The sequence below is a fragment of the Rousettus aegyptiacus genome, unplaced genomic scaffold, assembly GCF_014176215.1.
Source record: "Rousettus aegyptiacus isolate mRouAeg1 unplaced genomic scaffold, mRouAeg1.p scaffold_m13_p_13, whole genome shotgun sequence".
Classification (NCBI taxonomy): Eukaryota; Metazoa; Chordata; class Mammalia; order Chiroptera; family Pteropodidae; genus Rousettus; species Rousettus aegyptiacus.
The window spans coordinates 76,024,958-76,051,754 of record NW_023416288.1 but is presented as its reverse complement, the minus strand read 5'-3'; the positions used below and the strand labels follow the sequence as shown (position 1 = coordinate 76,051,754).

Sequence of the window (26,797 nt, the reverse complement as noted above, 5' to 3'; positions counted from 1 at the left end):
GAAAATCAGAACGATAATAAGTACCTCACAATCTATTGTGGATGAAAATCCATAATAAGCCCTAATTCAAAGGCAGCTTCTCTTCCTTTTACAATGTGCTATGTTGTTCCAAACCACAGAATATTTGTGTTTCTCTAATAATTCTTCTTAATTGCTTTTTTATTTTCCTCCACAGATAGAAGGCTTAATTCAGACATCTCTCCCAAGCCCACTGTTTTTCTTCCTTCAGTTGCTGAAATAAACCTCCATAAGGCTGGAACGTATCTTTGTCTTCTTGAGAAATTTTTCCCTGATGTTATTAAGGTATCCTGGAAGGAAAAGAACAACGATGTAATTCTGGAATCCCGGCAGGGAGATACCATGAAGATTAACGACACATACATGAAGTTCAGCTGGCTGACCGTGACTGCAAAGTCAATGAATAAAGAACACAAGTGTATCGTCAAACATGAGAATAATAAAAGAGGAGTTGATCAAGAGATTCTTTTTCCTTCAATAATGGATGAAGAACACAAATATAAGGCCAAACATGAGAATAATAAAATAGTTGGTCAAGAGATTCTTTCTTCTTCAATAAAGAAAGGTATGTATATATAAATATAAATATAAATGTAAATATAACCTCTCAGAACCCCCTTTTCAAAGGGAATGCCCCACATTTTTGGTCAAGTATTAATAATATATATTTCTTAAATGTTGCTACATTTAATAGTGGCATAAATGTCCTGCTATTTCCTCATAGAATTAAAATAGTATAGGCTTTGGAACATGAAAAAGAAAAAGAAATAGAAAAATCTGCTTAACTTTACTCAGCATCAGTTTTAGCCAAAATATTAAGGTCACAATGATGCTTTTAAGAATTGTTGTATCGGTTAAATAAAACAATATACTTGAAAGCACCTAGCGATTTAGCACACAGTAAACACTCAGAAAGAGATCCCACTTTGATTATTTTATTTGATCAGGAATAAGAACAATTACACGTCTTTCAGGAATCTTCTACTCAGCAGGCAAAGTCACTGTCTCTTCAGTCTTCCTTTACTGAAAGTATTGCCCATAAACAAATGTTCATATGAGGGAGCCAGATCGAGGCTCAAAAAAAAAATAGAGTAATTCAACCACTGCAGTGTTATTATGGTCTTAGGTTTTTCAGCTTTGTATTATATATAATACCATAAGGTAAATTTTCATAATTAAAGTTTGGGTGAGGCTAACATGTAGAAACATATTTCCATTTTACATGATGAATGCATTTCTTGCCGTTGGTAAATAACACTCAAGAAACATGTACTGTAGTACTGCCATGTGCCAGGCCTGGAAGGGATGTGTGGATAAATACCCCAGGATGAATTGCTGTCCAAGGAGAATGTACACAGTAAAGAGAATATACTCTTTTCTAATCATTCAGAGCCACTTGTGACTCAGGCATGAAGTACCAAAGGAGTTCCTTTGATGCAGATGCTGCACATTATTTAGACAGTATGGGCAGGGGGCTGAACACGCCCTGGCTCCAGCAGAGGTCCAGTGACTCATTAGATTCAAAACTTAAAGTTCTGAATATTAACATAACAGACCAAATACCCCGGGAATTCCACCTGAGAAGGAATTCTGTACTTTTCCCTGTGGTTAACAAGCATCTTTTAAATGGTGGAGAACAAGTACATAACAAGATGTGCTAAGGCCTTTGCTGTATACCAGTCTAAATTTCTGAAGTCTTTATCTTCTCAGACCTGAGTTTCTCTAGTGATCAAATTCAGCCTGAACATTTGCCTTGGCTTCCTCCTTGGGTTGTGATAAAGAACAATGAAATAATGTCATTGAAAATACTTGCTTTTGAAAACATAACATGGATGTATTTATTCATATGTTTATTTACATCCATTTCTAAAATGAAAGTAAGATTACCAAAACAGCCCTAATTTTCTATTGCTATGGCTAAGAAACAGAGAGGAAGCAAATATGCAATACGCAAGTTTAATATAACCACTGGGCTTAAGTGTCTTATTAGGTTTTGATCTTTCTAGTAATCAGGGAAAAATAAGAAATGTAGTAAGTTTCGTGGTGATGATTACCATAAAGGAGAAAAGTTCCGATTTAAATTCCGAAACAAGTGTCTCCCATGAGCTTCTCACAGCAACAAAGCCAATGACGACTTTTCTGTTAATGTCGTTCTACAGCAAATTTCTAACACTGTTTCTTGGAATTTTTTTGTTTGTTGTTTTGTTTTTGATAAAAACTAAAAATATCGCATGGAAGTACAAATAAATGAAGTGACTTTGAAGAGAGATAAAACTATTTTGGCTGAAGTTTTTGACCAACCTTGATTGAAAAATAGAACTTAAGCACATTTATTGTGAAAAGTGTTACTTTATTGTTTCTACCTCAATCAGTTTATCTTTTAATGAATAAAGTCACTGTGAGGAAAAGAGACTTTTAAGACACATTAAGTCAGTCCTGGAGGATATTTTAGTATTTAAACATGATTATACTAACATTTTCAAACCCTATATACATCAAATCTAATTTTTTAGAGTACACCAAAAAAAGATCTCATTAAGTACATAAAATTGCATACCAGAACTATATCCATATGAACAAGAACATATCTAGTAGAAAAAGTATAAACAAAAGTAACCATCATGACTGTTTTCCTCCATCTGACAATCAATGATCTTTGAAAGAAATTCTGTCTTTATATGTATATTTGCTTTTTTGAAAAAAACATTGTAGATAAATACAACTCTCACTTCAGGTTTCACATATTCAGAAAACTATAAATGTGACTTGGTCTATTTTTCTGTTCCTTGAAAGAATTGCATTATAATGCAGAATTCCCATAATAAAAAGTTCATTTGTAAAGCATAGTTAAGACATCTTCAAGAGAAGATGTTTTTAGTGCCCACAGTGGTGGAATTATATTGTCTCTTTATTTGTGTGGATTATTTTTACCAAGCACTTTCCATGTGCTCTCTCTTATTTAATCTCTTACAACAATCCTTTGAATGCTGGGTCTGCCAGTCATTAGTATGACTCTCAGCAAATTCTTATTATGGTAATTTTCTAATTTGTAACATCGAGTCTTCCAAAATACAACTCACTCAGTGTTACTGGAGGATTAAATGTGATAACGCATGTGAAAAATTTAACACAGTGCATGGCACAATAATAATCACTCAATACATTAGATTTTATTAATATTATTGTCATGTTCACAAAGACTAAAAGTCCAGAAAATTATGTGTGTGAGCTGGGGGTCTTGGGGACGTACATGATTTGGAAAGGTATGGCTGCTCTCCTTTGCTTAGATTGGGAATTTGCCTAATCCAGATTCCTTCAACCACATAAGATTCTGTTGTGGATTTTAGGATTAAATACATTTATTTTGGTAGCAACCTTTTGTGTCAACAGTGTGTGTGGAAGACTGTAGAGCAGCCGTTTTTCTGTTTAATTTTTCCATTCAATGAGTATTTATTAATCAACTATTTTGTGGTAGGCGTTGTGCTGGGAGATAGGAAAGCAGGGGGGAACAAGGGAGTCTTGAATAGTATCCTCCAGTTACGATTTTTTAAAAAATGTATCCTTAATTAATATTAATATTTTCATGTGCAGAAACACAAAACATGAATTAGATCTACTGAATTTTACAGAATTTGAGCAACTATTTCTAGAATCATGAGGCTTATATTTTTAATGACTTCTCTCTGCCGAAAGATTCTTTTTATTCGTCTGTCTATCTCTCTATCTCTCTATCTCTCTATCTATCTATCTATCTATCTATCTATCTATCTATCTATCTATATCTGTCTATCATCATCTATCTATCATCTCTCTCTCATCTATCATCATCATTTATCTTCTATTACCTATGTATTATCTATCTTTCTATCTATCCACATAGACACACAGACACACATTATCAAATAATAGATATGAACAATTGATTAACAGTTGCTTTCATTTCTTGTAGAGTTCGCTGCTGTTAATAATTCAAAAGAAGCTTGTCTGAAAGTCGAAAGGGGTAAGATTATACATATATATATTTATATATATATAAATATTTTTTTTCTTTATGTCATTCTATAGTATTTTTCCCTTCTGACTAACTTAACTTTTGAACTTCTCTGGCTTAAGGTAGAAAAATCAGAATAGCTGGATTTTGCAGACTACACTGAGTGATATTTTAAGCCAATCCATCATTTTCCAATCATCTTAACACAGTAAATGCTGGATCTTGATATAAGATGACTGTAAATTAGAGGGTACGGTGATATTTTTGGAGTTATTTCAACAATGGACTTCATTTATTTGTATGGCTTTGTTTCTAATAACTAGGGAGTACATCATATCAAGTTGATTCTAGATTTTTTTTAAGTCTGATTTTTCTAGTAGTTAATAACATGAATTGATATTCACTGAGAGCTGCTTATAGAGAAGGCATTGTGCTGTGTTTTGAATGCATTTTCTTGTTTAATTCTCATAATAATTCTGTAAAGTGGTAGAATATATTTTTTTCCATTTTACAAATGAAGGCAATGAACTAAAATTAAGTCCCTTGCTCCATGCCCCACATTTAGATCTGGAGTTTTGACTCAGCCCGTCTGAATTAAGAGTTCATACACTTACTCAGTTATCTATTCTTCCTCTAAGATAGAGTCATAGAGCAAGAAAGCACAAAGCTAAGACCTGGACACACAATAGATGTGTGGCTAGGAGGCAGGGAGTGCAAGGGCTTCTGAGTACTGCAGACTGGACTTTAACCATAGTTCTTTTAATTATTAGTTGCATATATATGTGTACTTTCATTTTCTGAGCAACATTTTTTTTTCATCTGTCACCCAGGAATAATTACACCTAACTTGGTTATTGAAGGGATAAGGTCACATATGTTAAATGTCTAGCAGAGGATATCTCATTTAGCTAGCACAAAATAAATACTAGTTTCTGGCTCTTTCTCCCTACATATATGCAAAGAAAGTAACTAGAAGTGTTGGCTCTATTTTTGCTGATCTCTCCTCCATTTCCAATATCAAGGGGCCTTTGGACCTCAGCTAACACCTTACCTGACCAAAGGCAAGGAGTTCTGAGCACATCACTTCTTGAGGTTCCTTTCCACACCAAGTGCTAATAATTCTGGAGTTCTGACTCTATGATAATAAAGCTTGTGAAAGGGAAATTTCCACAAGAAAGGACTTGGCCTTATGGTTCACTGAGTAGCCAGTCTGACCTACCATCACTGTTGTTAATTATTTCTTGACATTATATATTTCTTGTAAAACTTCAAAGAATATTAAGTGAAATTACCCTGTAGGATCACAGCCACAATAGAGACATTCAGTAAAGACAGATGAGTAAGCTATTACCTCCTAAAGTTTCAGAGAATTTGGATTAACTACTTTCTTCCAGTTTATATAATGCCCTCTAGTAAAATCTCCCACTCGCCCCACTGTAAATACCACCACATTTTCATGGATTGTACCCTTTGTATGAATCATATTGAATGCACAACATGTAATGGCCCAGATGTTTATAAATCAGCAATTCAATTTTATATTTATGCTTACCCCTTCGATGTCCAGAGTATTTAATGCACTTGGAAATGCAGAATTACAGGGTGGCTAATGGAAATGCGGTCTGTAAAATTATTGCTGGCATTGAAATCTGGTTTCTAGTACTAAAGAAATGCTTGACATCAAGCAAATTACTTCTCTCTCTATCTTCAGTTTATTTGTAAAATGGGGATGAATAATAATTTCATAAGTTATTATAAAAATTATAGAAGATTAAAGCTTGCACACAAAACTATCAGAATAAACATTTGGCATTTGGTTAATGGTTAATGAATATTAGCTATTATTATTATTATTATTTAGAGACAGGGTAGGGGTGAAAAAATGCTAAACCTATCACAAATATGTTTTTGGATGTACTCATTAAAAATGTAATCTACTTTTTAATATTTTAGTGTTCCAAGTGAATTTAGCAGAGGTCGTTTGTTGACTTGAACGCTGGATTCTGAGTTGTCTTGATGGTGATGATGATGATGGCGGTAGACATTTACTTTTGGGTTTTGTGGTATGGAGGTGTCATTTCAATTTAGATCACAAGAAATAAATAATTGTGACCCTCCCCATTAATATTTTTTATCCTTTCAAAATAGCACAAGAAACTAACCAAATTGCCTTTTTTAGACATGCTGCAGCTGCAGTTCACCAACACTTCTGCCTATTACACTTACCTCCTCCTCCTACTCAAGAGCATGATCTACTCTGCCATCATCGCCTTCTGTCTATTTAGAAGAACAGCAGCAGTCTGTGGCAACGGAAAGAATTTATAACAGATGGTGGAACAAAGTGGTTAACTTTTCTTCATTTATTGTCCTTGAGGTGTCTGCTGTGGATCTAGCTAGGATTTCTTTCTGGGTTTGGGTTATTTCATTTCACATGTGCATTTTTTTATTATGTTATTATCACACAACAGTTTTCAAACTGCTGAACAATCAGAAAATTTCAGTCTGTAACAATAACAAATTCTGCCATTACTCAGGGACAAGGCCAAGGGGTAGCCTTTTGCACCATTCTCTCCATAATCTCTATTAGCTCCTCCAGCCAACCAAGTAAGCATGGCTTCCAAGTACAGATAGCATGCAGCTTCTAGTCATGGTCCTTAGTACTCTTTAACCAGATAGCTGCCTTGAAGCTTTCCTTTTACACACCCTTAAGCCTCCATCTTTGCTACTTGAATTCTGTACTTTGCTTTACATAATAGGCACAATAAATTTAAAAAATCAAAAGTCTACTCTGTCTATTTTAATTTGATAAATCTAATTGAAAGTCCAAGGTAAGAAAGGGCATGACAACTAAGCTATCAAATTTAGGGTCATTTGTAATAATGGTCAATTCTACATTTCTATTTTTTTCCCTGAGACAATAGTCATGATGTTTTCTTTGGGTCAGTGGGTCCAAGAGGAACCAAAACCAAATAATAGTGCCCAGGTTACTTCTTTTTCAAAGGTCGCCAGAACTAGACTCATTTGGTTTGAGATATTCCGATGGTGACATTATAACATCTATCATGATTTGTACTGTGTGTGCTCAGATCTCTATTAGTGTCTCACAAGCATCAAAGCTTACTGATCCTCATGATAACTTCATGAGGGCTGCACTGACACTGGAGAGGCATTTTGGTGGAGGGGTGTAACACCTTGACTCTGGACCCTAAGTGCCTGAATTTGGATCTAGTATTGGTATCTGTGTGACCTCAGGCAAGCTATGCAGATACTTTCTGCCACAATCTTCTCATTCATAAATAAAGTTACAGTGCTCAGTCTCCTGAAATTGTGTGGACTAGATGAGTTAATAACATTTGGTACATTTAAATCCTCAACAGCATGAGGAGCTGTTAGTAGCTCTTTAGAAATAGGAGATACTCCCTATCCCTGCACACATACAAGCCTTGACAATCATCTCTAATCTTATTCCCTGCAGAGAGTTTAGATGTGGATGGAATAGGAACTCAGTGAGTTTCTACTATGTACCAGGCAATCTCATTAACCCTCTAAGATTGGGAAGATTATTTGCTCATGGTCACTGTTTGGTAAACAATACTCATTTGAAGCCAGGTCTCTCTGAATTCAGAACTGTATTTTATTACCTAATATCATGCGGGTTCCCCTTCACCTACCTTTAACTGGGAAAAGCAAAACAAAATGAAAAACACTCACTGCTTCTTTACTAGAGGTATTCTCCAAGGAGTCAGTGAGAATTTTCTTAAGGACTTATGAGGTACCTCTATGTTTTCTCCTCCTACATATACTCTGGTATAGTCATAATTGCTCCCTTTGCTATCAATAGTATAAATCCTGCATATTTTGTGTGTGTCTTAGATTTACAACTGCTCTTTTGGGGATGCTAATGAAATGTACTGAGAATCTCGGGCAGAGTGGGACCTTTGATGGTTCTCTCTGACTGTACCACTCTGACACTCTAGCTTCTCCCCTAGATTGAATGGGCCTGGAGGTCTTCAGAATCAGCTTGTGAAGTCTCTAGATGTCCAGGTGCATTTCTGAGGTGGGAGATAGGTATACTTCCTTTTTGGTCCAGTATTTTTTCATCAAAGCAAGACTGCCACATGGTGTAGAGGGAGGAACACTGAACCAGAAGTTCCACTTTACACACCACAATGAGAGCCTCAGCTACTTGGTCTGGTTCTAATTAGCTCTGTCATTCTTTTTTTAACAATCACACATTACCTAAGTTTACCGATCTTTAGGAGAAAGTGTTCAAATTACATAATCTAGATTTCTAGCACAATTTGCAAATTCAATGATTAACATCCCAATGAAGTAATAATAGCAAACATGTAGTGCTAACTAGTACTGGTCTAAGTACCTGTTTGACCTACAATTCTCACAAGAACCCTAAGATTACACACACACACACACACACACACACACACACACACACACACACACAATCTCTGATCTACAAATGGGAAAACTGAGGCAAAGAGGAGGTAAAGAATATCCCCATATTTAGGCAGCTAATAACAAACAGCTAGGACTTGAAACCAAGCTGACAGGCTACTGGAGCTCTGCTCTTAACTTCTATATTAGTTGCTACTAGAGTCGTTTCAGAATAGACAGGCACATTTCCTTCCTTAAACAGGCTGAGCTGGTGAAGAGAACTGCCTCTTTGCCTGTCCGCCTTTCCTCTCCTTGCTCCTACGCTGTGCATTTAACTGGAGGATTATAGGCTAACCTGCAACATAATTTTTTGTGTTGAGATTTTTATATGCTGACCACTTACCCACCAATTGGTCTTCTGTGATTAAAGTCCATGACACGTGATTAGATGATATAAATACCGGAACAACAGGTTGTATCCACAGATGTGCAATAGAAAAATTAGGCAAAGATTTATACAATTCTACATAAAAGCACCCATATCTCAACAGTCTTTATGAAACTAGAGTACTCCATACACTTCTCAACCACAAAAAAGAGAAATTTCAACACAACAATTCTCAAAATTTTCTCCATTATGAATTCTACCGTTTTGGAATTCTTTTCCTCATAAACTTCATTTTTTCAAGGCTTTCTGTTAATCAAGCAGGCTGCAATTTAAGTAATACTTGATTTTACCTTTATAGCAATCAAAGTCCTATATAACTGCCAATTAGATATTCTGATTAGTGATAAACAGAGATACCATACAAACATGATGCAATTTAGCCAAAAAGCGAGACTCATTTTGTTATCTATGAAAAAATATCTGGTAATAGCACGGTTTTTGTCATGTCCTTTAGGCTATTTTTTGTTTGCTTTCGTTTCGTTTGAGTAACAGCAAGAACCTACCACTTAGTGAGCATCAGGAATTCTGGCAGGCAGTTTGCAAACTCTAATGCTCTCACTGTACCACAGGATAGGAATCATGCTCATTTCACTGATGGGAAGACTAGATCTCATAGAGACTAAGAATATGCCCAGGTTAAACACAGAGTAGTGCCAGATTCCAGGTCTGTCTGACTTAAAATGTGCTGCTTTATCTGTTATATCAGTGACTCTCCTCTTAGAGTCTTTAAAAATCACTGAGGCCTAGACTTCATCACTGGCCAGGCAGAAGACTTAAAAACCTCTTTCAGTAGTTGTAATGTGCAGTCAAGTGACTGAAATGGCTCCTGAGCTCTAGTGCTGCTGTCTCAGTCCTCAGGCAGTGAGGAGCTCTCAGAGATCCCATTCCATGAGTGTAAAATGTGCTACAACCTGGAAAGTATTCAACTCATCCATTTCCTAAGGAAATGGAAGGTATATACTAAGATTTATGTGCAAGGATGTTCATTCACTGTAGTGCTATTTATAGCAGCTCCAAATTAACCCAAATGTCCAATAAGAAACTAAAAATATAAACTAAAGGATGTCATATGACAGATTACTATGCATTTTCAAAAAATGTAAAGAAATGAAAATCAAGAAGTGTTGAAAAAATCATATGCATAGAACTCCACTAAAATTGTTAGATAATATCTTCATGTGGTTCAAAAATCAAAACATTCTAAAAAATGCATTAAGAAGTCTTGCTTCAATCACTGTCTCTACCTGTCCCACCTCTTACAAGTCACACTTTTATTTCTTATCCATCCTTCTAATTTTTATTATGCAGATATGAATTCACATATATACATGTATATTTATATATGTGAATATATATATTCTAATTTCCTTCCTTAGTACACAAAGGAATTATATAATATACATTATTTTGCATTTCTCTCTTATATGTCCCCATAGCTCTCATATAGGAACACAAAGACGGCTGCATATTTCACTGGTAAATGTATATTTTATAAAATCAGTTCTCTGTTATAGACTGTGTAGCTTGTTTCCAATCTTATGCTACTGTCAAAAATGCTGAAATAAATGTTTTATGTCATTTTGACTGTACTGGTCATTTTGATAGGCATTTCTGACTTGCCCGCAATAGAGATAGCACCATTTTACACACCTACAACAATGGAGGTGAATACCAAGAGTGTGCTGTCAAATGCCAGGACTTTGCTAACCTGACAAGTAAAAACTAGTCTCATCGTGATTTTAATTTGTTTTTCTTTTATAAGTGAAGATAATCATCTTTTCACATGAAGTCTATTTATACTTCTTTCTCTGACATGTCCTTTGACCACTTTTCCCATTAATACTAACAAGTATGATACTCATTGACACATGTGTCTGTATTTCCACAGGCATAGGCATAAAAAAAAATATTTTATGTATGGTAGGTGGGTGATTGCACGTTTCTATTTTCTCTAATGAATCCTTTAGCAGTAAAAACTTTTATATATTAGAATTAAAACAATGTCTCATTTAAAATTGGGAATTTGTAAAATTGTAAAATTTGTTTCTTTATAATCAGCTTGTTTCTGTAAAACATGCTCTTTTGGAAACAGAGTAGAGGTTCCCATTCGGAAACAAAATAAGACAAACCAGATACAAAAAAGATTAAATTTAATTAGATCTACTCCTTGATTCTCATATATTCAGTCAGACCTCTTTAGCCCAAATACCTGGTCTTCTACTTAGAGCTTGGGAAAGCATATAAGCAGAGAAAGGAAACACGCAAATCACTGAATGCTTCGTGTGGTCAATTTCACTGCTGGGGCACCACTAGGGAGCATTTCCTGTGGCTTCAAACTTCTTAGCAACTTCCCTCCCAATTCGACCTGGGCTGCCCTGAACTGGGCAGTACGGAGAAGGTGAGCAGAGGTGGCAGTGGAGGAGACAGCATGGTGGCAGGAGGATGCTGGTGTGGCTGATGGTGTTTTATTTTCTCAGGCTTCTTTTGTTTATGTGCTCTGTCGAATGTGGTTGATTCGTGGAAAATGCTCAAAGTCAAACCAGCCCCTACTGGTTGGGGCTGTGCATGTGGTGACTAGGGTGTTATAAGATAAACTAAGAACAGTTAAACCACAATCAACTTTGCTCACTTTTAAAAGGCCACAGCTAATGGAAAGAAAACATTCATCTACATATGCATGCAGGCAGTTGCTCTGACTACTCTTAGGCTGTGGGTAAGTGGTTCCCTGTGTTTTATATAGAGAGTTTACTCCAATTAGCTACTATGTGAAGTCAGGAATCTTATGCCCAGACTGTTCAGATGCTTCTTAGGCCATCATGACACTGTTCTGAAGGGAAGAGCAGCCAGGTCTTCTAGTAGCACTTAGATAATCCCTAACATCACACCAAACATCTGTGCTTTTCCACGGTATTTGATTTACTCAGGATGGTACCTTTGGTTTCATTTTCTCAGTGTAGACAGGGTGACAAAACTTGTGCCATGAACCTGGTAGCATGGATGTTTCATAGATGTGGGCAACAGTGATGCACCTTTTCCTTTACGAGAGAATTTAGCAAGGCCCTAAATTCAACTGTGTAATTGCATGTCACATACTGAATCATGTCAGTCCCTCTAAAGAGATAAAAAGACTTTGGAGCCAACCTGAGCAAGGCTTAATAGAGGATACTAACATCAGATAGATGTGTGTTTGGGGTCAAGTGGAAGATGGCTGTTCAGAATGGGTGTCCAGGTTCACAGACTCAATCTGTGCCCTCCTAGGAAGACATAAAGCTCTATGGTTGAGATCAATGCTTCAGGCTTTCATAGTCTGATTTCATGGCATTGTTCAAATAAGATACTTCGTTCTTCTTGGTCTGTGCTCTGAGAACCAACTTCTGGGTGAGCCTTGGCTTCCTATGAGGATTGGCTGCATCTCATTGGTTCAGTTCAGCATGTCTGGGTGAAAGCTCTTTCTCAGGTTAAATTAACACACTGACGTCTAGCTCAGGCATCATTGGGAGACTTGGTGAGATGGCATTCTTATTGTGATAAGAGCTCCTAAGGTTTTAGGCCCTAGGCCAGACCCTGGAGCTTTTCCTCACCCCTTTCTCCACCATTAAGAAACTTCTCCTGGTTAGACCCCAGCCTCCCAGATGCATTTCTGTCATTTGGCCCATTCTTAAAACAAGTGCAGATGGAGTTGATTTGATCTGCACAAATGGTCAGTTTCCACACAAACCAGCTCCATTATCTCTACACACAATTGAGTTTTTAATGAATGAAAGAAATGAATGAAAGAAAACTAATAGATATTCTGCTTTCCTATGAAGCATTAAGTGAATATTCATTTTTAAAAAAATAACTCACAATATAATTTAGTTCACTCTAATTCGAATTAGTTAAACACAAAGGGAAAATGATGGCAATGATTTCATAGTGTAGGTCAAAATACGAGTATACAGGCTATTTCAGAAAGTACTTCTAAGAGAAAGATACAATTTCATGATAAAAATAATACAAATATCTGGTGAACTTCTGTATGTATTCACTATCCCTCTGTCCCCCTTTTGTAATTCCAATACTTTAGGCCAAATACATCGTGCAAGCAAGAAAATTAATCATTTTTATTTGCTGGATTTTATTACTTTTTAAATTGTACAAAAAGCGCATGTGCATGAATTAAAAAACACAAGGGAAATGTGGGTTGTTAGAAAAGAAATACAAAATAAATCTGAGACATGAAACAAAACAATTCCATTCTGTGAATCCAAATAAGATATTATGCTTACTAAAAAAGTGTTACTCCAATATATTAAGAAGTCATTTGATTAGGAATACAGCATCGGACTTTTCTGCAACTATTAATTAACAGATCAGACTCAGTCTCAGAGAATGTAGGATGGGTCATCATATTACCGTTCCAGCCAGAGGCAGGCTACTAAATATGTGTGGATATGGTACAATGTCTGTGAGGTATTACAATAAATAAATTCTTAATTAACTGTTCAATTAATTAGTAGTAGATGTTACCATTTCAATTTTTATAGGGGGACCCCATCTGCAGTCCTTTTATTCTCTCTGGTAATTTTCAATGAGGGTTTTTCACACTTAGGAAAAGAGAGAACACAAAAATATTTGAGATGTACTGTTAAAGGGCAAAACGCTACACTTTGCCTAATGTTTTTATAACAAAGTCTATGTACTGAAGATGGGCTGTGTTATAGACACTAAAAGGACAATGGGTGTAGTCACACAAGAATTTACTTTAAAACATTTTAGAAGAGGATCGACTCTTCACATGCCTACTTTTTGCTTTGTCTCAAGTGCTGTTGTGGGAAGCAGGCACTGAGGAGTATTGAGTGCTGCTGACGCCTCCATTTGCCAGGACTCTAGCTGCCATTGCTGGCCACCTGGCCTCAATTCTGGCTCCCCGACTATGCCGAATCTGTCTAGAACTTTTCCCTTCTTTTTAAAAAATTTATTATTTTTTGAGATATAACTGACATATAATATTATATTAGTTTCAAGTATAAGGCATAATGATTCAATATTCGTATATATTATGAAATGATCACCACTACAAGTCTAGTTAACATCCATCACCACAGAGTTACATAATTTTTTTTCTTGTGAGAGAACTTTTAAAATCTACTCGCTTTTCTATGTTTAAATAATTAAGCAGAGTTGCTGCTACCACAATTTACTTTATGTTTATCTGCTTGTATTTCTGAGGCTGAAATGTTTTCCTTTGATGATTTCAAGGGATTTAACAACGTTCCTCACCTGGAGGCAGATCAAGGTTGCTGCTCGGGCTAGATCACATCTTTCACTGGAAGCTCCAAAGACCTGAGAGCCATCTCAATGTAGGGTGACAGTGAATACTGGAACCAGAGAGGCGAGCCTGAGTCTTGGCTCTGCTACTTGTTAGCTGTGAGACCCTACGTCTCACCTGCCATAAGTGTAAAAGGAAATAATAACAGTACCACATCTCATAGTACTGCTACCTCACAGCACACCTAAGTTAGGGTTTGTAATTAAACAATGTCTGATACAGAAACATTCTGGCTAAATAAACAAAAATGAATGCACCCTTATTTAGAAATTTGGGACTCAGGTATTTTTCATGCTTCACAAATTTACATCCATACAGAAAATGTAAAGAAATTATACAGTAATAAAATGTGACTGGCAAATTCATGTAAACAGGACAAATCTGGCTACATACTCACACTCATATTCTTTGAATTTTACCTTAAATCGACTCAAAGAAATGTTCCATATTCCACTAGTTTGTTGTTACAGTTTCATTTTTAAAGACTTATTTTAACAAGTAGTAGTCATAGTTCTAAAAGTGGTTTTTCACTGTCCTGCTTTTCTTCAGCTTCTTCAGATCCTACATGGTAAGAAAAGGAAGGAGAAAAAGTATTGCATTCTATTAAAGTAACAAACGATTTCTTTAAAATTTATACACACACATTTTAAATGAGAGATGCATACATACATTTCATCTTCAAGAGATTCAGGCTAACAAAACTGTAATTGTAAAACAAAGTTTTACTTTATTTATTGTAATAGGAAAACCTTTAAAATAGGATCTCTCATACATACTTATCCATCTAAAAGGATTTCACTTATGTGTTATTTTTATTTTTACTTATTTTTTACTTAGATTTATTGAGTTGACATTGGTTAATAAAATCATGTAGGTTTCAAGTGTATGATTCAATAATACATCATATATATATTGCATTTTGTGTTTGCCACCCAAAGTTAAATTTCCTTCTGTCACCATATAGTTGCTGTCCCCTTTTACCCTTATCTACCTGCCCCTCTCCCACCTTTCCTCTAGTAACCACTAAACTATGGTCTATGTCTATGAGTCTCTGTTTGTTTGTCATGTTCATCTATGTACTATTAAAAGTATTTACACAAACCAAGAATCAAGAATTATTATATACAGGCTATCCCTCCTCTACCCTTTGCTGATCAGCTTGCATGTATTTTTCAAGTGCAAATAACTTTGAGCTTTGGTACAAATAATTTAATCTACATAGTTTTAAAAACTGCTGTACCCAGCAAGTTAGAGAGAAATAAGGCTTCCTAATGCCAAGGGCGATGACAGATGGTCACTCTTGAGTGCTGTTGCCAGCGACCACTGTTATAACCACTCTGGGTCAGTGTTTGGTGAGCCTCAAATTATTCATGCATTTGATGCTATCAAATAATCGATATCAAATAATTCTACTCTAGAATTATTTCCTTAGGATAGATATATTCTAGAAGAAATAGTATTTGTTTTCCCTCTAAAAAGCAGAAAAACATCTAAATGAGAGTAGAAGAAAAGTTAAAAATTATTACATTTCCATGAAATATCCTGCATCCACTTAAAATTTTTTATATAATTATAACAACATGGAAAATGAATATGCAACTAAGTAAAAGCAAATATGTAATTTAAACAACTGTATAATACTATAAGATCATATTTGATGAAAACAAACAAAAAAAACCTAAATACATATGTGCAAATCAGAAAAACTAGAAGAGAACAACCAGGTATATGTAAATAACTTACAAACATGTCTGGATTTCCAAAATTTCTACAATATGTTTAAGTTAACTTTAAATTTTTAAAACAGGATATAAATAATATAAGCAGTAAGGTCATAATTATGTAAATTACAAATATGAAACTAGAAGGAAACAAACTGTTAATACTGAGGTTGCTGAATAGTTTAAAGAACAAGTAATCTTTTATTTTTGTTCTTTCCACATATTTATAAAAAGTATGCCTTACTCTCACAATCAAGGTCAAGAAATAAAAAAGAGTGGTAAGAGACCACTGCAGCAGGTACCGGTACCGGAGAGAACCTATTCACATGTTAAAGCTAAAACAGTTAAAGCTGCTGACACTTCAAAAAGAGGCATGCTTTTCTTATGAGAATGTCTGCCTGGATTATAGCCTAGGTAAGGCACTTCAAAAGAGGCATGCTTTTCTTATGAGAATGTCTGCCTGGATTATAGCCTAAAACAAATCTGGTACAGGAGAATGAAAGGTTAAGAACCTTAGAAGATTGTGTCCCACATCTTAACCTTAATGTCATATAGTTACATTTGTGGTAAAATAAATAGATAAAGGCTTCACTTTCCAGCCCGTTAAACTGCTGTAAATCATAGACACTGGGGTGGCTGAACTGCTTTTTCACTTTGAAAGGAATCTGAGGGTAATGGTTATAACAAGACTTCCTGTTTCTGGGCTCACTTTCCACCTGTAGGGCTAATGGTATTTGAGCTACAATGAGCTATCATGTCTGGAAATTATTTGGTAGTCTTAAATAAAGGAAAACTTTTAATTAAAATAATAATATGTATGCTTTACATAATTTAAAAGTGAATGCTAGAAAGCCCTTCTGGCTATGGTCAAGTGAGGAGATCTAGAAATCTCCTTGAAAAGCAACTGTAAAACTGGACTAGATGAATAAAACTAACCATTTCAGCACTCAGGAAATGACTGAAGGCATACAATACTGTAAGAAGTGTTTATGCTTGAAAAACTGCAGAATTCAGGGAATAACAATGTTGTTGTTCCCTGAGCCTGGAGTGCTCTAATTCCTTCACCTCCCAACACATAGACTGATGGCCATGAAGGTTCTTCCAGGTTAGGGCAGGCTACAAGGAATGGCAGCAAAATTACACAGCTGAAGGGAGCTCACTTAATTTGGGGTGGGGAGTAATTAGATGGGGAACTGACAAACTCAGTAGTGTGTGAGCAGAAGGGCCAGAGGCTATGCTGATCTGAGGTGGCAGTCATGACTGCAGCAAGAATATTCTTGGTTGAAGCTGTGTGTATGCTTGGCAGAGATCCAAAAGAGCGCAAGCTAGTCAAATACTCCTGGCCTATCCTGAGGCTGAAAGCTTATGCAGAGGTGATGTGAAAAGACTCAGCAGAAAGTATAAGCCGGGGAAGACTCCAAAAGGCCTGAAATTTGAATGTGCTACTCTATACATACATATATTCATTAAGCAGAAGACGGAAATCTTAATCAAGGTGCTTGAGTATGATCTCTGTCCAATCATTAGTTACTACTAAGCTATGTAGACGTAGGGATGACCTCCATGAAGCTAGGCTTAAAAATAAAAGAAATAAAAAGAAAAAAAAAAAAACTGAGAAGAGACAGCAGCAGCCACACACCACAGGGGATACAATGTCACAGATTTAGCTCAGGCAATTTTTTAAGCAAACAAACAGTAATAACATCAACCTCTTTTTGGGGGGAGGGAATCAGAATCTAAGAGTTGCTACAATATATTTTCAAGAAAATATTTTTCAATAAAAAATTACAAGACAGGAAAGGAATCAGAAAAATGTGACTATTTTCAGGAGAAAAAAACAAAACAAAAGCCACAACTCAATACAAATTGTCTTTGCATGTGTCCAGCTATTTTATCCATCAGACCATGACTTCAAAGCAGCCATTGTAAGTGCATTTATATTTATAAATAAAAATTTATAAACATACATTCAAAGAAATATAGAAAACCATTTTTAAAGAATTAAAGGATGGTATAACGACAATAAATCAACAAATAGAGATTCTCAATAAGGAGACAAATTATAAAATGATCAGATTAAAACAATAAAATCTAAAGTAGAAAAGTATAACAAGTGAAATATTCATTAGAGGGGGTTAAAAGAATATTCAAGTTGGTAGAAGACAAACTAAACTTGAAGATAGAGCAATAGAAGTTATCTGAGTAACAGAGGGAAAAAGACTGAAGAAAAAAACTGAACAGAGGTCAGAGACCTATAAGATAACATACTAACATAATGTAATGGGACTCCCTGAGAAAGAAGAGGAAAAAAAAAAAGCAGGAAAACGTTTGAAGAAACTATGGCCACAACTCCCCAAATTTGTTGAGAAATATTAACTACACATCTAATAAGCTAAACAAATAGTAATTAAGATAGAAACAGAGATCTACAGGTAGGCACATCACAGGAAACCTGCTGAAAACCAAGAAATGCATGAAAATGCAAAACATCAAAATTTATAAGATGTTGCTAAAGCAATGCTAAGGGGGAAATTTATGGCTTTAAATACTTGCAACAGAAAGGAAGAAATCAATCCTGAAAGGGAAGAGCAAGATTAAAAAACAACCTAAGCAGAATAAATGAAATAATAAAAATTGAACTAGAAATAATTAAACGAGAGAAAAATCAAGGAAAACAAAAGTCAGTTTTTTGAAAATATCAACAAAATTGACAATCCTCAAGCTAGAATCACCAAGAAGATCTGAGATAAAACACAAATTACCAAAATCAAGGAAAAAAAAAACATTACTTTCATTCCTACAGAAATTAAAAAGGATTACAGGGAATATTATAAATAATTTATGGCAACAAACTAGATAGTTTAGAAGAAATGAATGAATTCTTAGGCACAAATTACCTAAATGAGCTCAAAAACAAACAAACAAACAAACAAATTTGAATAGACCTAGATATAATAAGAAGTTAAATTAGCAATTAAAAATCTTCCAAAGTAAAATCCCTGATCCAGATAGTTTCATAAGAGACTCTATCAGACATTTAAAGAAGGAATACTGATTTGTCACAAGAAAGATTCACTCAGAAAATAGAGGACTTGGGTACACTTTCTATTGTATTTTATGAGGCCAGCATTACCCTGATATTAAAGCCAAAGATATAATAAGAAAACTATAGAACAACAGGTATGAACGTAACGGGCATAGGTACAAAAATCCTCAAGAAAAAGTTAGCAAATCAAATCCAGAAACATGCATAATGAATTATACAATGTGACCAAGTTGGATTTATCCCAGATATAAAGAGGTGATTTAACAATCAAAAATCAATCAATATAATACACCATATTAATTGACTACAGGAGAAAAACCACATGATCATCTCAGCAGATGCATAAAAAAGCATTTGAAAAATTTAGTACCCAATCATGATAGAAACTTTTAACACACTAGGTCTAAAATGGAACATCCTCAACCTAATAAAGGGCATCTGTGAAAACCCACAGCTCTCAGCATACTTAATAATGAAAAACTGAATGCTTTTCTCTAAAGAGTAAGAACAAGAAAAGGATGTCTGCTCTTGCCATTTCTAATCAAAATTGTACTGGAGGTTCTATAAAGTGCAAAAAAGAAAAAAGAGTTAAAGATAACCAACATATGGAAAAGAAAAAGGTAAAACAGTTCTTATCCACAGATGACATGATCTTGTATGTAGAAAATTCCATGGAATCCATACACACACACGAAACCAAAACTAAAACTAAAAAACAGGTTTAGCAAGGGCAAAAGATACAAGTTCAGTATATAAAAATACCAACTGTATTTCTATATACTATAAATGAGCAATCTAAACATGAAAAAAAAAACAAGCAATTGTATTCAAAATAGGACAAAAAGAATAAAATATTTAGGAATTAATTTAACAAAAGGAGACTAAAACTTGTATGCTGAAAACTACAGAACAATGCAAAGAAAAGTTGAAGATTCTCTAAAATGCAGAGAGAGTCTATGTTCATGGATTAGAAGATTCACTATTATCATGATGACAGTTCTTCCCATACTGATCTATAAATTCAATACAGCATGCTTTTGGGGCAAAAATTAACAAACATCCTAAAATTGCCATGAAAACACCGAAGACCTAGAATGGCCAAAATAACTTCAAAAAGAACGAAGTTGGAGGATTATTAAGATCACCCTGCAAAAGCAGGGTATGTGTGGTGGGGCACCCAAAATTTGATTTGGATGTTCAGACTGATGACGCACACAAGAGGGTATGAAAAACTTTACTACTTTCAAAATTGAAGTATCTGGGGACAGTAGGGCAGGACTTTTAAGCAAGATCTAACAGTACCTGATTTCAAAGCTTACATCAAAGTAAAATCACAGTAGTCAAGCCAGTGTCATACTGGTACATAAAGAGCATACAGATCCAAAGAAGAGAACTGAGTCCAGAAATAAACCCTTATATTTATGGTCAACTGGTTTTTGACAAATGTGCTGAGTCAATTCAATGGGGGAAAGAATAGTCTTTTCAACAAATGATGCGACAACTGGATATCCAAAAGCAACAGAATGAATTTAGTTCCTTACCTCCATACACAAAAATTAATTTGAAATGGGCCATAAACTTAAACTGAAGTGGCTAAAACTACAAAATCTTCTAGAAGAAAATATTGGAGAAAATCTTCATGACATAGGGTTAAGGTAAAGAGTTCTTAGATATGACTCCAAACACATTATCCATAAAAGAATAAATTTTGATAAACCAGACTTCATCGAAACTAAAACTTTATGCTGTAAAAGCTTCCATGAAGAAAATGAAAAGACTACATACAGACTGGAAGAAAATATTTGCAAATCATATATCTGATAAAGGACTTTTATTTAGAATGTACAAAGAACTCTCCCAACTCAATAAGAAGACAAACAACATAACTAAAAAAAATGGTAGAAGACTTAAAACGACATTTCTCCAAAGAAGATAAATGAATAACTAATAAGCACATGAAAAGGTTCTCAACATTATTAGTCCCTACAGGCATGCAAGTTAAAATCACAAGGAGATACTATCTGATACCTGCTAGAATGGTTCTAATAAAAAAGACAGCCAATGCTAAGTGTTGACAGTTATATGGAAAACAAACTCTTATACTTCGCTGGAGAGAATATAAAATGGTACGACTTTGGATAACAGTTTAACAATTACTTAAAAAGTTAAACAGAACTTGTCATGATGACGATAATAATAATGATGATGTCACATGACCCAGCAAATCTTCTCCTATAAATCTGTCTTAAAAAGACATATGTTCCCACAAAGACATATGTGAATGTTTATAGAGGAATGACTCATAATAGCAAAAAACTGAAAACAATCCAAATGTCCAACAACTGATGAAAACAAAATGCTGTAAATCCACGTAATGAAATAGTGTTAAGCCATATAAAGGAATAAACTACTGAAATGTGCTACAACATTCAAAAACATTATGCTAAATTAAAGAAGCCAGATCCAAAAAAATTACATATTACATGATTACATTTATGTTCATGTTCAAAAAGGGCAAATTGTCAAGACATAAAGCAGATCAGTGGTTTGCCTAGGATTGGGGATTAACTGCAAATAAAGGAACTGTTTTGGATGATATAATTGCTCTAAGATTATATTGTGATGTTGGTTGAAAAACTACAAATTTACTTAACATCATGCAATTGAACATTTACAATGGATGAACTTTATGGTATCCAAATTGTACCTCATTAAATTTTTTTTTAATTAATGTTATCTAATATCTTCAGCTCTGACTTAATACTTTTCAAAATTTTAATGAAAAAGTGAGAAAACTGTGCTTCAACTCTACTGATATAAATAGGTGATCATATAATTGATTATCTAAACAAGAATACTGAGAAATAAAAGGAGTTCTAATAATAATTCTGTTAGATCACAGGAGTAAACCAAGACTGTCACATGCAAACCAAAATGTATGGTTGCTTTTAGTAGGTGTCAAATGCAAATTTTAATGCTTCCATCTAGTTTCGTTTAGTACAAATTGTAAAATGCAATTAAGCTATTCTTCATTTTAAGTTAGTCTTTCAATGAATTAGGAGGTGATAAATTACCTTTTCCCCAGCATCACAACTGGTTCATTTACGCTTGTCTAACCACACATAATGACTTGAACCCAATCATCTGAGAGGACTTTACTTCCTTGCTTCTTCCATTTAATTCGCAGGTAAGCAGGACATGGCTAGACCAACAAGCAAACCTGAAAACAAACCACCTTTATATCTTTTAAAAGTACATCTACTAAAATGTGCTGGTTTTCCAAATCTCTGTAACATAAAAATTCGAGCCATTCTTTTACAGAGAAAAATGCTAACATTTCAATTTTGGTGCCTCCAATTTCTTTCCTTCTCTCTTTTCATTAATTCCTTCAACACTTATACATATACTATGTGCCAGGCACTGTAGTAGGTACTGGAGAAAGAAGAAACAAGGCAAGGCTCTTCTTATCTATGAGGGTCCAATCAATGTTGTATTAGGGCAAAAGAAGCTTATAACATCTGCTGCTGAAAGACTTTAATATTCAGACACTGTCCTGATGAAAAAGCTTTACTTTAGAATCTTCTTTTCTAGGCACATTAATTCCAATGACAGTTTTTGATTTTAATTCTTTCCTACACTGAACACTCAGACAATGAAAATAATACAATACAATACACTATAATCTGCATTTGTCTTAAAGCATTTTCCCAGAGGAACACTGAAAAGTATTTGTTGTTCATGTTTAGAGCATCGTAATCCAATGAAATGGAAAACTTCCAACTACCACTAGATGGTAGTAGAAGCCACAGGAAGGAAGCCAACGGATTGCTTGTTGAAGAATGCCTGAGTGGTAAGCCTCGTGTTACTATCATCATCCTGATGTTCTGAATTTCTAATTAACAAAATACATCAGTGCTGAGAAATTTTATTAGTCTTTGAAAAATAAAAGTGATACAAAAACATGAACTATAATGCTCATTTCTAAAAGAAATGAGTCTTATAAAACTCAATGAAATAATCCTTATGAGGTAATAATATGCTTAATACTTATTCTAATAGCTTCTGCTGGCTGAGAAACAGCTTTTCCGCTAATTCATATCTGTAATGCATATGACTCTCTGCTTTTGTTGTTTTATACTGCTTTTAGATCCAACACCAATATTCCAGAATATCAAGTTACTTCCAAATGCCAAGTTACTACAAGTTTCTCAGTATGCTACATCTCAGTTTTGTGCCTTTGGTCTTCACATGGTTCTTTCTGCCTGGAATCTGTTTTACTACATTGTGTGTGTATGTATATGCTTGTTTAAAATACTTACTAAACATAATGCTGATAATAAAATAATGCAGTGTTTAACTCAAGTTTACATTCTCAACGACAGAAACAGGCCTAGTCACTGCTGAAGACGGTGCAGCCAATATGGGATGAGAGGGTTGTGGTAGAGGTTCCAAAGAACAGGTAAAGGACACCTTATCATCCACTTCCAGGAGCCGGGGGTGGAGAGAAGCCTTATTAATATGAGAGTAGAGACTAGTATTACAGAGGGTTAGTGTTAAGGATAGAAAAACAAGATGCACAATGGCTTGAGGGTTTTGACGCACAGAATTTTCAGAGAAGCTAGGAACAGAACACAAACAAGATAAGAGGCTAAACAATTGGGTAAGGATCGTCACAGAGGTGCTTTCTGCCAGCTTAGAAGCCATGATTTTCCTAATCTTTTATGCCACTGAAGGCTTTTGGGCAGGGGAATAATGTGACCAATATTTAATTTTAATTAATATTAAAAGACTGTATATTTATTAGCTATGAGTATGGATGCTAGCATTAGAGCCAGGGTTCATATCCTAGTTCCACTTCTTATTCTCTGTGTGATGTGGCACAAGTTATTTTACTTCTCTGTGTCCCAATCTGCCTATCTCTAAAATAGGAATAATGAGACTTTTACATCAGAGAGTGGATTTGAGGAACCCTTAGAACAATGTAATTACTATTTTTAACATGGCACTCTGGTGACTGAATGAGAGAAGGCAATTGAGGCAGAGAGACAGGAGACTGTTACAGACACTGAAGCAAGAAATGCCAAATTAAAGTAGAAGGTGATATTAAGCAGTACAATTTGAATAAGAAATAAAGAGGATCAAAATGGCCTGGTGAATGATGGGATATGAGCCATAAGAAAGAGGTGGAGTCCCCAGTGAGGCTCTGGTTTCTGACTTGGGCAACTGTGTAGACAGTGTTGCCATTCTCAGGAATGAGGGATCCTGAAGGAGAATCAATTTGGGGGATGATAGGAAGAATAAAGAAATGAAAGAATCAAGACACTTATCCTTGACTACCTGTCTTCTATGATGCAGATCACAAATCACAGAGTCTATGGCCCTCCACTACATTTATTTTTACATTTCCATTTCTCACCGCTGATCTCATATCAACATTATGACTTAATTATTCTCATCCAAAATGCCTCGTATGAGAAGTAGAGGGAGGGAAAGAGAGGAAGAGAGGGCAAGCTGAGCAAAATACAAATGATAAACTTTTTACCTGCTTCAGATTCAGGAGGAGAATAAAACTGACCATCAGAAAGACCACCAGGTATAAGTGCCGCCCTCTCTGAAACGTTCTGCACTATCCGGAGTCCTGGAAGAGAAGAAATCCAGATGCTGAGAATGATGCCACTATCCCGGTAGCTTCTTGGCAAGGTTACCCACAATAAAACGTGTTAATGTTACATTAAAAAATACTCTTAGCAAAAGGAAGTACTTTGAAACTCTTTCAACCAAAAACGAAGTTTTATTAGTTAACTACATACCTGTACTATAACGACACATTCCAACTAGTTTTAAAAACTGCCTGTTACTCATGGGATTCTTTGACTCAGTATTTAAAGCATCTTTCCCTTGAGAATACCTGCCTTCCCTACAGAAACCAACAACATTAAAACCAAAGCACAAAGCCAAACAAAAACCTGGTCAACGTGTACAAATGGTCTATAGTCTACATCTGGTTGGAGAGATACCGGATGTAAAGCATACTAAATGGACAGACTTTTATAAATATACAAAGAGGAATTAAGATGGTGAAGAAGTATTTATTCGTTAAAATACTGCTTAAAAAAAATGGTAAGAAAAAACAAAGAAAAGAGAAGGAAGCATGATGTAGCAAGGTCAAGGACATTAATGCATGTCCAGAGAGGCCGTCGACAATGAGTTCTTCTGGCTGAACATGTATTAACAATAAGAAAAAGTTGGAGGAAGCACCAGGCCAAACAGCAGGTGCCATGTATGTACATAAAATATGCTACAGACAGTGAAAATAAATGCTGTTTTAAAATTTTTCATTAATTCTATGTTCTGCTTAATTACTTCGAATTTAGTTTAATCGCTTAAGCATTCAGACCTCACTCACATTAATAGCTGCTCTGCTTTCAATAATGTTTAATTTTATCTTTACATATAATTTTTAAAAAATGACTTCCATTTATTTTGTCCTTTTTCCATAATATATTTTCATTAAGGAAAAGAAGGCAAAAGATAGAAGACACATCATGGTTTGATTAATGCGTTTTTAAATCTACTCTTGAGTAATTCATTCTTATGTATTTCTTCTCTGTAAATGGGGTCTTCCAAAAGCAAACCATTTGCAAAGTTACTTTGCCTTCCGCTAGTTTAACTTTCTATAACAAGATTGTTTTTTCCTCTTAGGCAGGGCAAATTGAGCCAGATGACTGACAAAGAATAAAAACAGCATATCTTAAAACTGCCTGGGTCTCTGTGTTGAACTCCAAGAGAGCAAGTGGAGTGCATGGGCTTCCCCGAAGGTCATCATGCAGAGAAGAATTTCAGCCCGATAATTAATCAGAAAGCTCAATAAGTCATTTGGCCTTCTTAATCAACATCCAGAGATACTTAGAGCCAAACAAGGAGATTATAATAGCTTTGGCAGGACTCATGATTACACGATGCTAGCTATCACTCAGATCCTCATAGGTGGATGTGTGAAAGTCAGATGCCCGAGCATTTCCCTGGTTTACTCTTCCTCCTCTTTAACTCCATCTTCATTATGAACCCACCAAGTCTGCCGTACCCAGGAATGGAGAAAACATGATCCGCCTAACTGCCCCCAGCGCAGCTCCATTCAAATCACACTTACGGTTCTTCCAGTTTGGTGCCTAGCCAGTCTCAAGAGGCTAACTTTGAGAGAAACTTACTGTTTTCTTCTTCTGCCTCTTGAGGTAACACTTTGAAATCCAGGAACCACGTCTCAATCCAGGCAAGGATGAATGAAATGATGGGCAGCACATAGCCGAAAGCCCCTTGAGAGAAAAGCTGGAAGAACAAGTGTGACCCACAGGGGGAAATATAATTAGCATGGGCTCACATGAGGCTTTGTTATTACAGATGGTATTGTTCAGAAAAAGCCATAGGCAATACCTTTGAGAGGATCACTTTTGCTAGTAAAAAGGCACTGGTCACTGCTGTCGTCAACTGAAAGACACAAAAATTCGGCACCATTCAAATTAAACATTTTACATTTCTCACACAAGACACCCACCTAACCAGAAGCACATAATGCCAGGAAAAGCTCAGCCTGACACCTTCCCACATCATTCTATCTCTATCCCCTAAACACAGACTGAGGAAAAGTAGGCTTCTGCGTGGCACACAATCCCTGACTGGCTGCTCATGGCTTCTTTTCTCCCACCTTTTAGCAGGCCGGTGTGCTGAGCAACTAAGTTTTGTCCACTAGATGGTACAACATCCAAAGACATTATCACTACTGAAGAAGGGACAGTGAAATACAGAGGGAAGGCTCCCCCTAGGGGTTGGGAAGCCCAGAGATAATCCCAAAGGACCCGGCCCTTACCCTTTT

General features: G+C 35.4%; 2 protein-coding genes and 1 long non-coding RNA gene across 4 annotated transcripts in view; 2 read left to right on the top strand and 1 right to left on the bottom strand.

Moving 5' to 3' along the window:
• Nucleotides 1-329: 329 nt before the first annotated feature.
• LOC107501701 (T cell receptor gamma constant 2) lies at nt 330-6,362 on the top strand. Its single transcript, XM_016128119.2, has 3 exons — nt 330-583; nt 3,968-4,018; nt 6,189-6,362. Exons 1-3 carry the CDS (start codon nt 361-363, stop codon nt 6,332-6,334), a joined length of 420 nt encoding a protein of 139 aa, XP_015983605.2. The 5' UTR covers nt 330-360; the 3' UTR covers nt 6,335-6,362.
• Nucleotides 6,363-11,357: 4,995 nt separating this feature from the next.
• Nucleotides 11,358-23,580, top strand: LOC107507063. The gene is made up of 3 exons (XR_004954078.1): nt 11,358-11,562; nt 22,674-22,777; nt 23,075-23,580. It is a non-coding gene; the product is annotated as an uncharacterized LOC107507063 (long non-coding RNA).
• The window catches only part of STARD3NL (STARD3 N-terminal like), a 57,525-nt gene continuing 43,816 nt past the window's right edge, over nt 13,089-26,797 (bottom strand). For both annotated transcript variants that reach the window (XM_016138049.2, XM_016138050.2), the window contains 4 exons: nt 26,359-26,412; nt 26,136-26,253; nt 24,470-24,565; nt 13,089-14,721 (listed from right to left, as the gene is read on the bottom strand). In XM_016138049.2, coding sequence (XP_015993535.1) covers nt 14,666-14,721; nt 24,470-24,565; nt 26,136-26,253; nt 26,359-26,412 — 324 coding nt within the window. In that variant the 3' untranslated portion in view covers nt 13,089-14,665. The remainder of the gene's footprint in view (nt 14,722-24,469; nt 24,566-26,135; nt 26,254-26,358; nt 26,413-26,797) is intronic.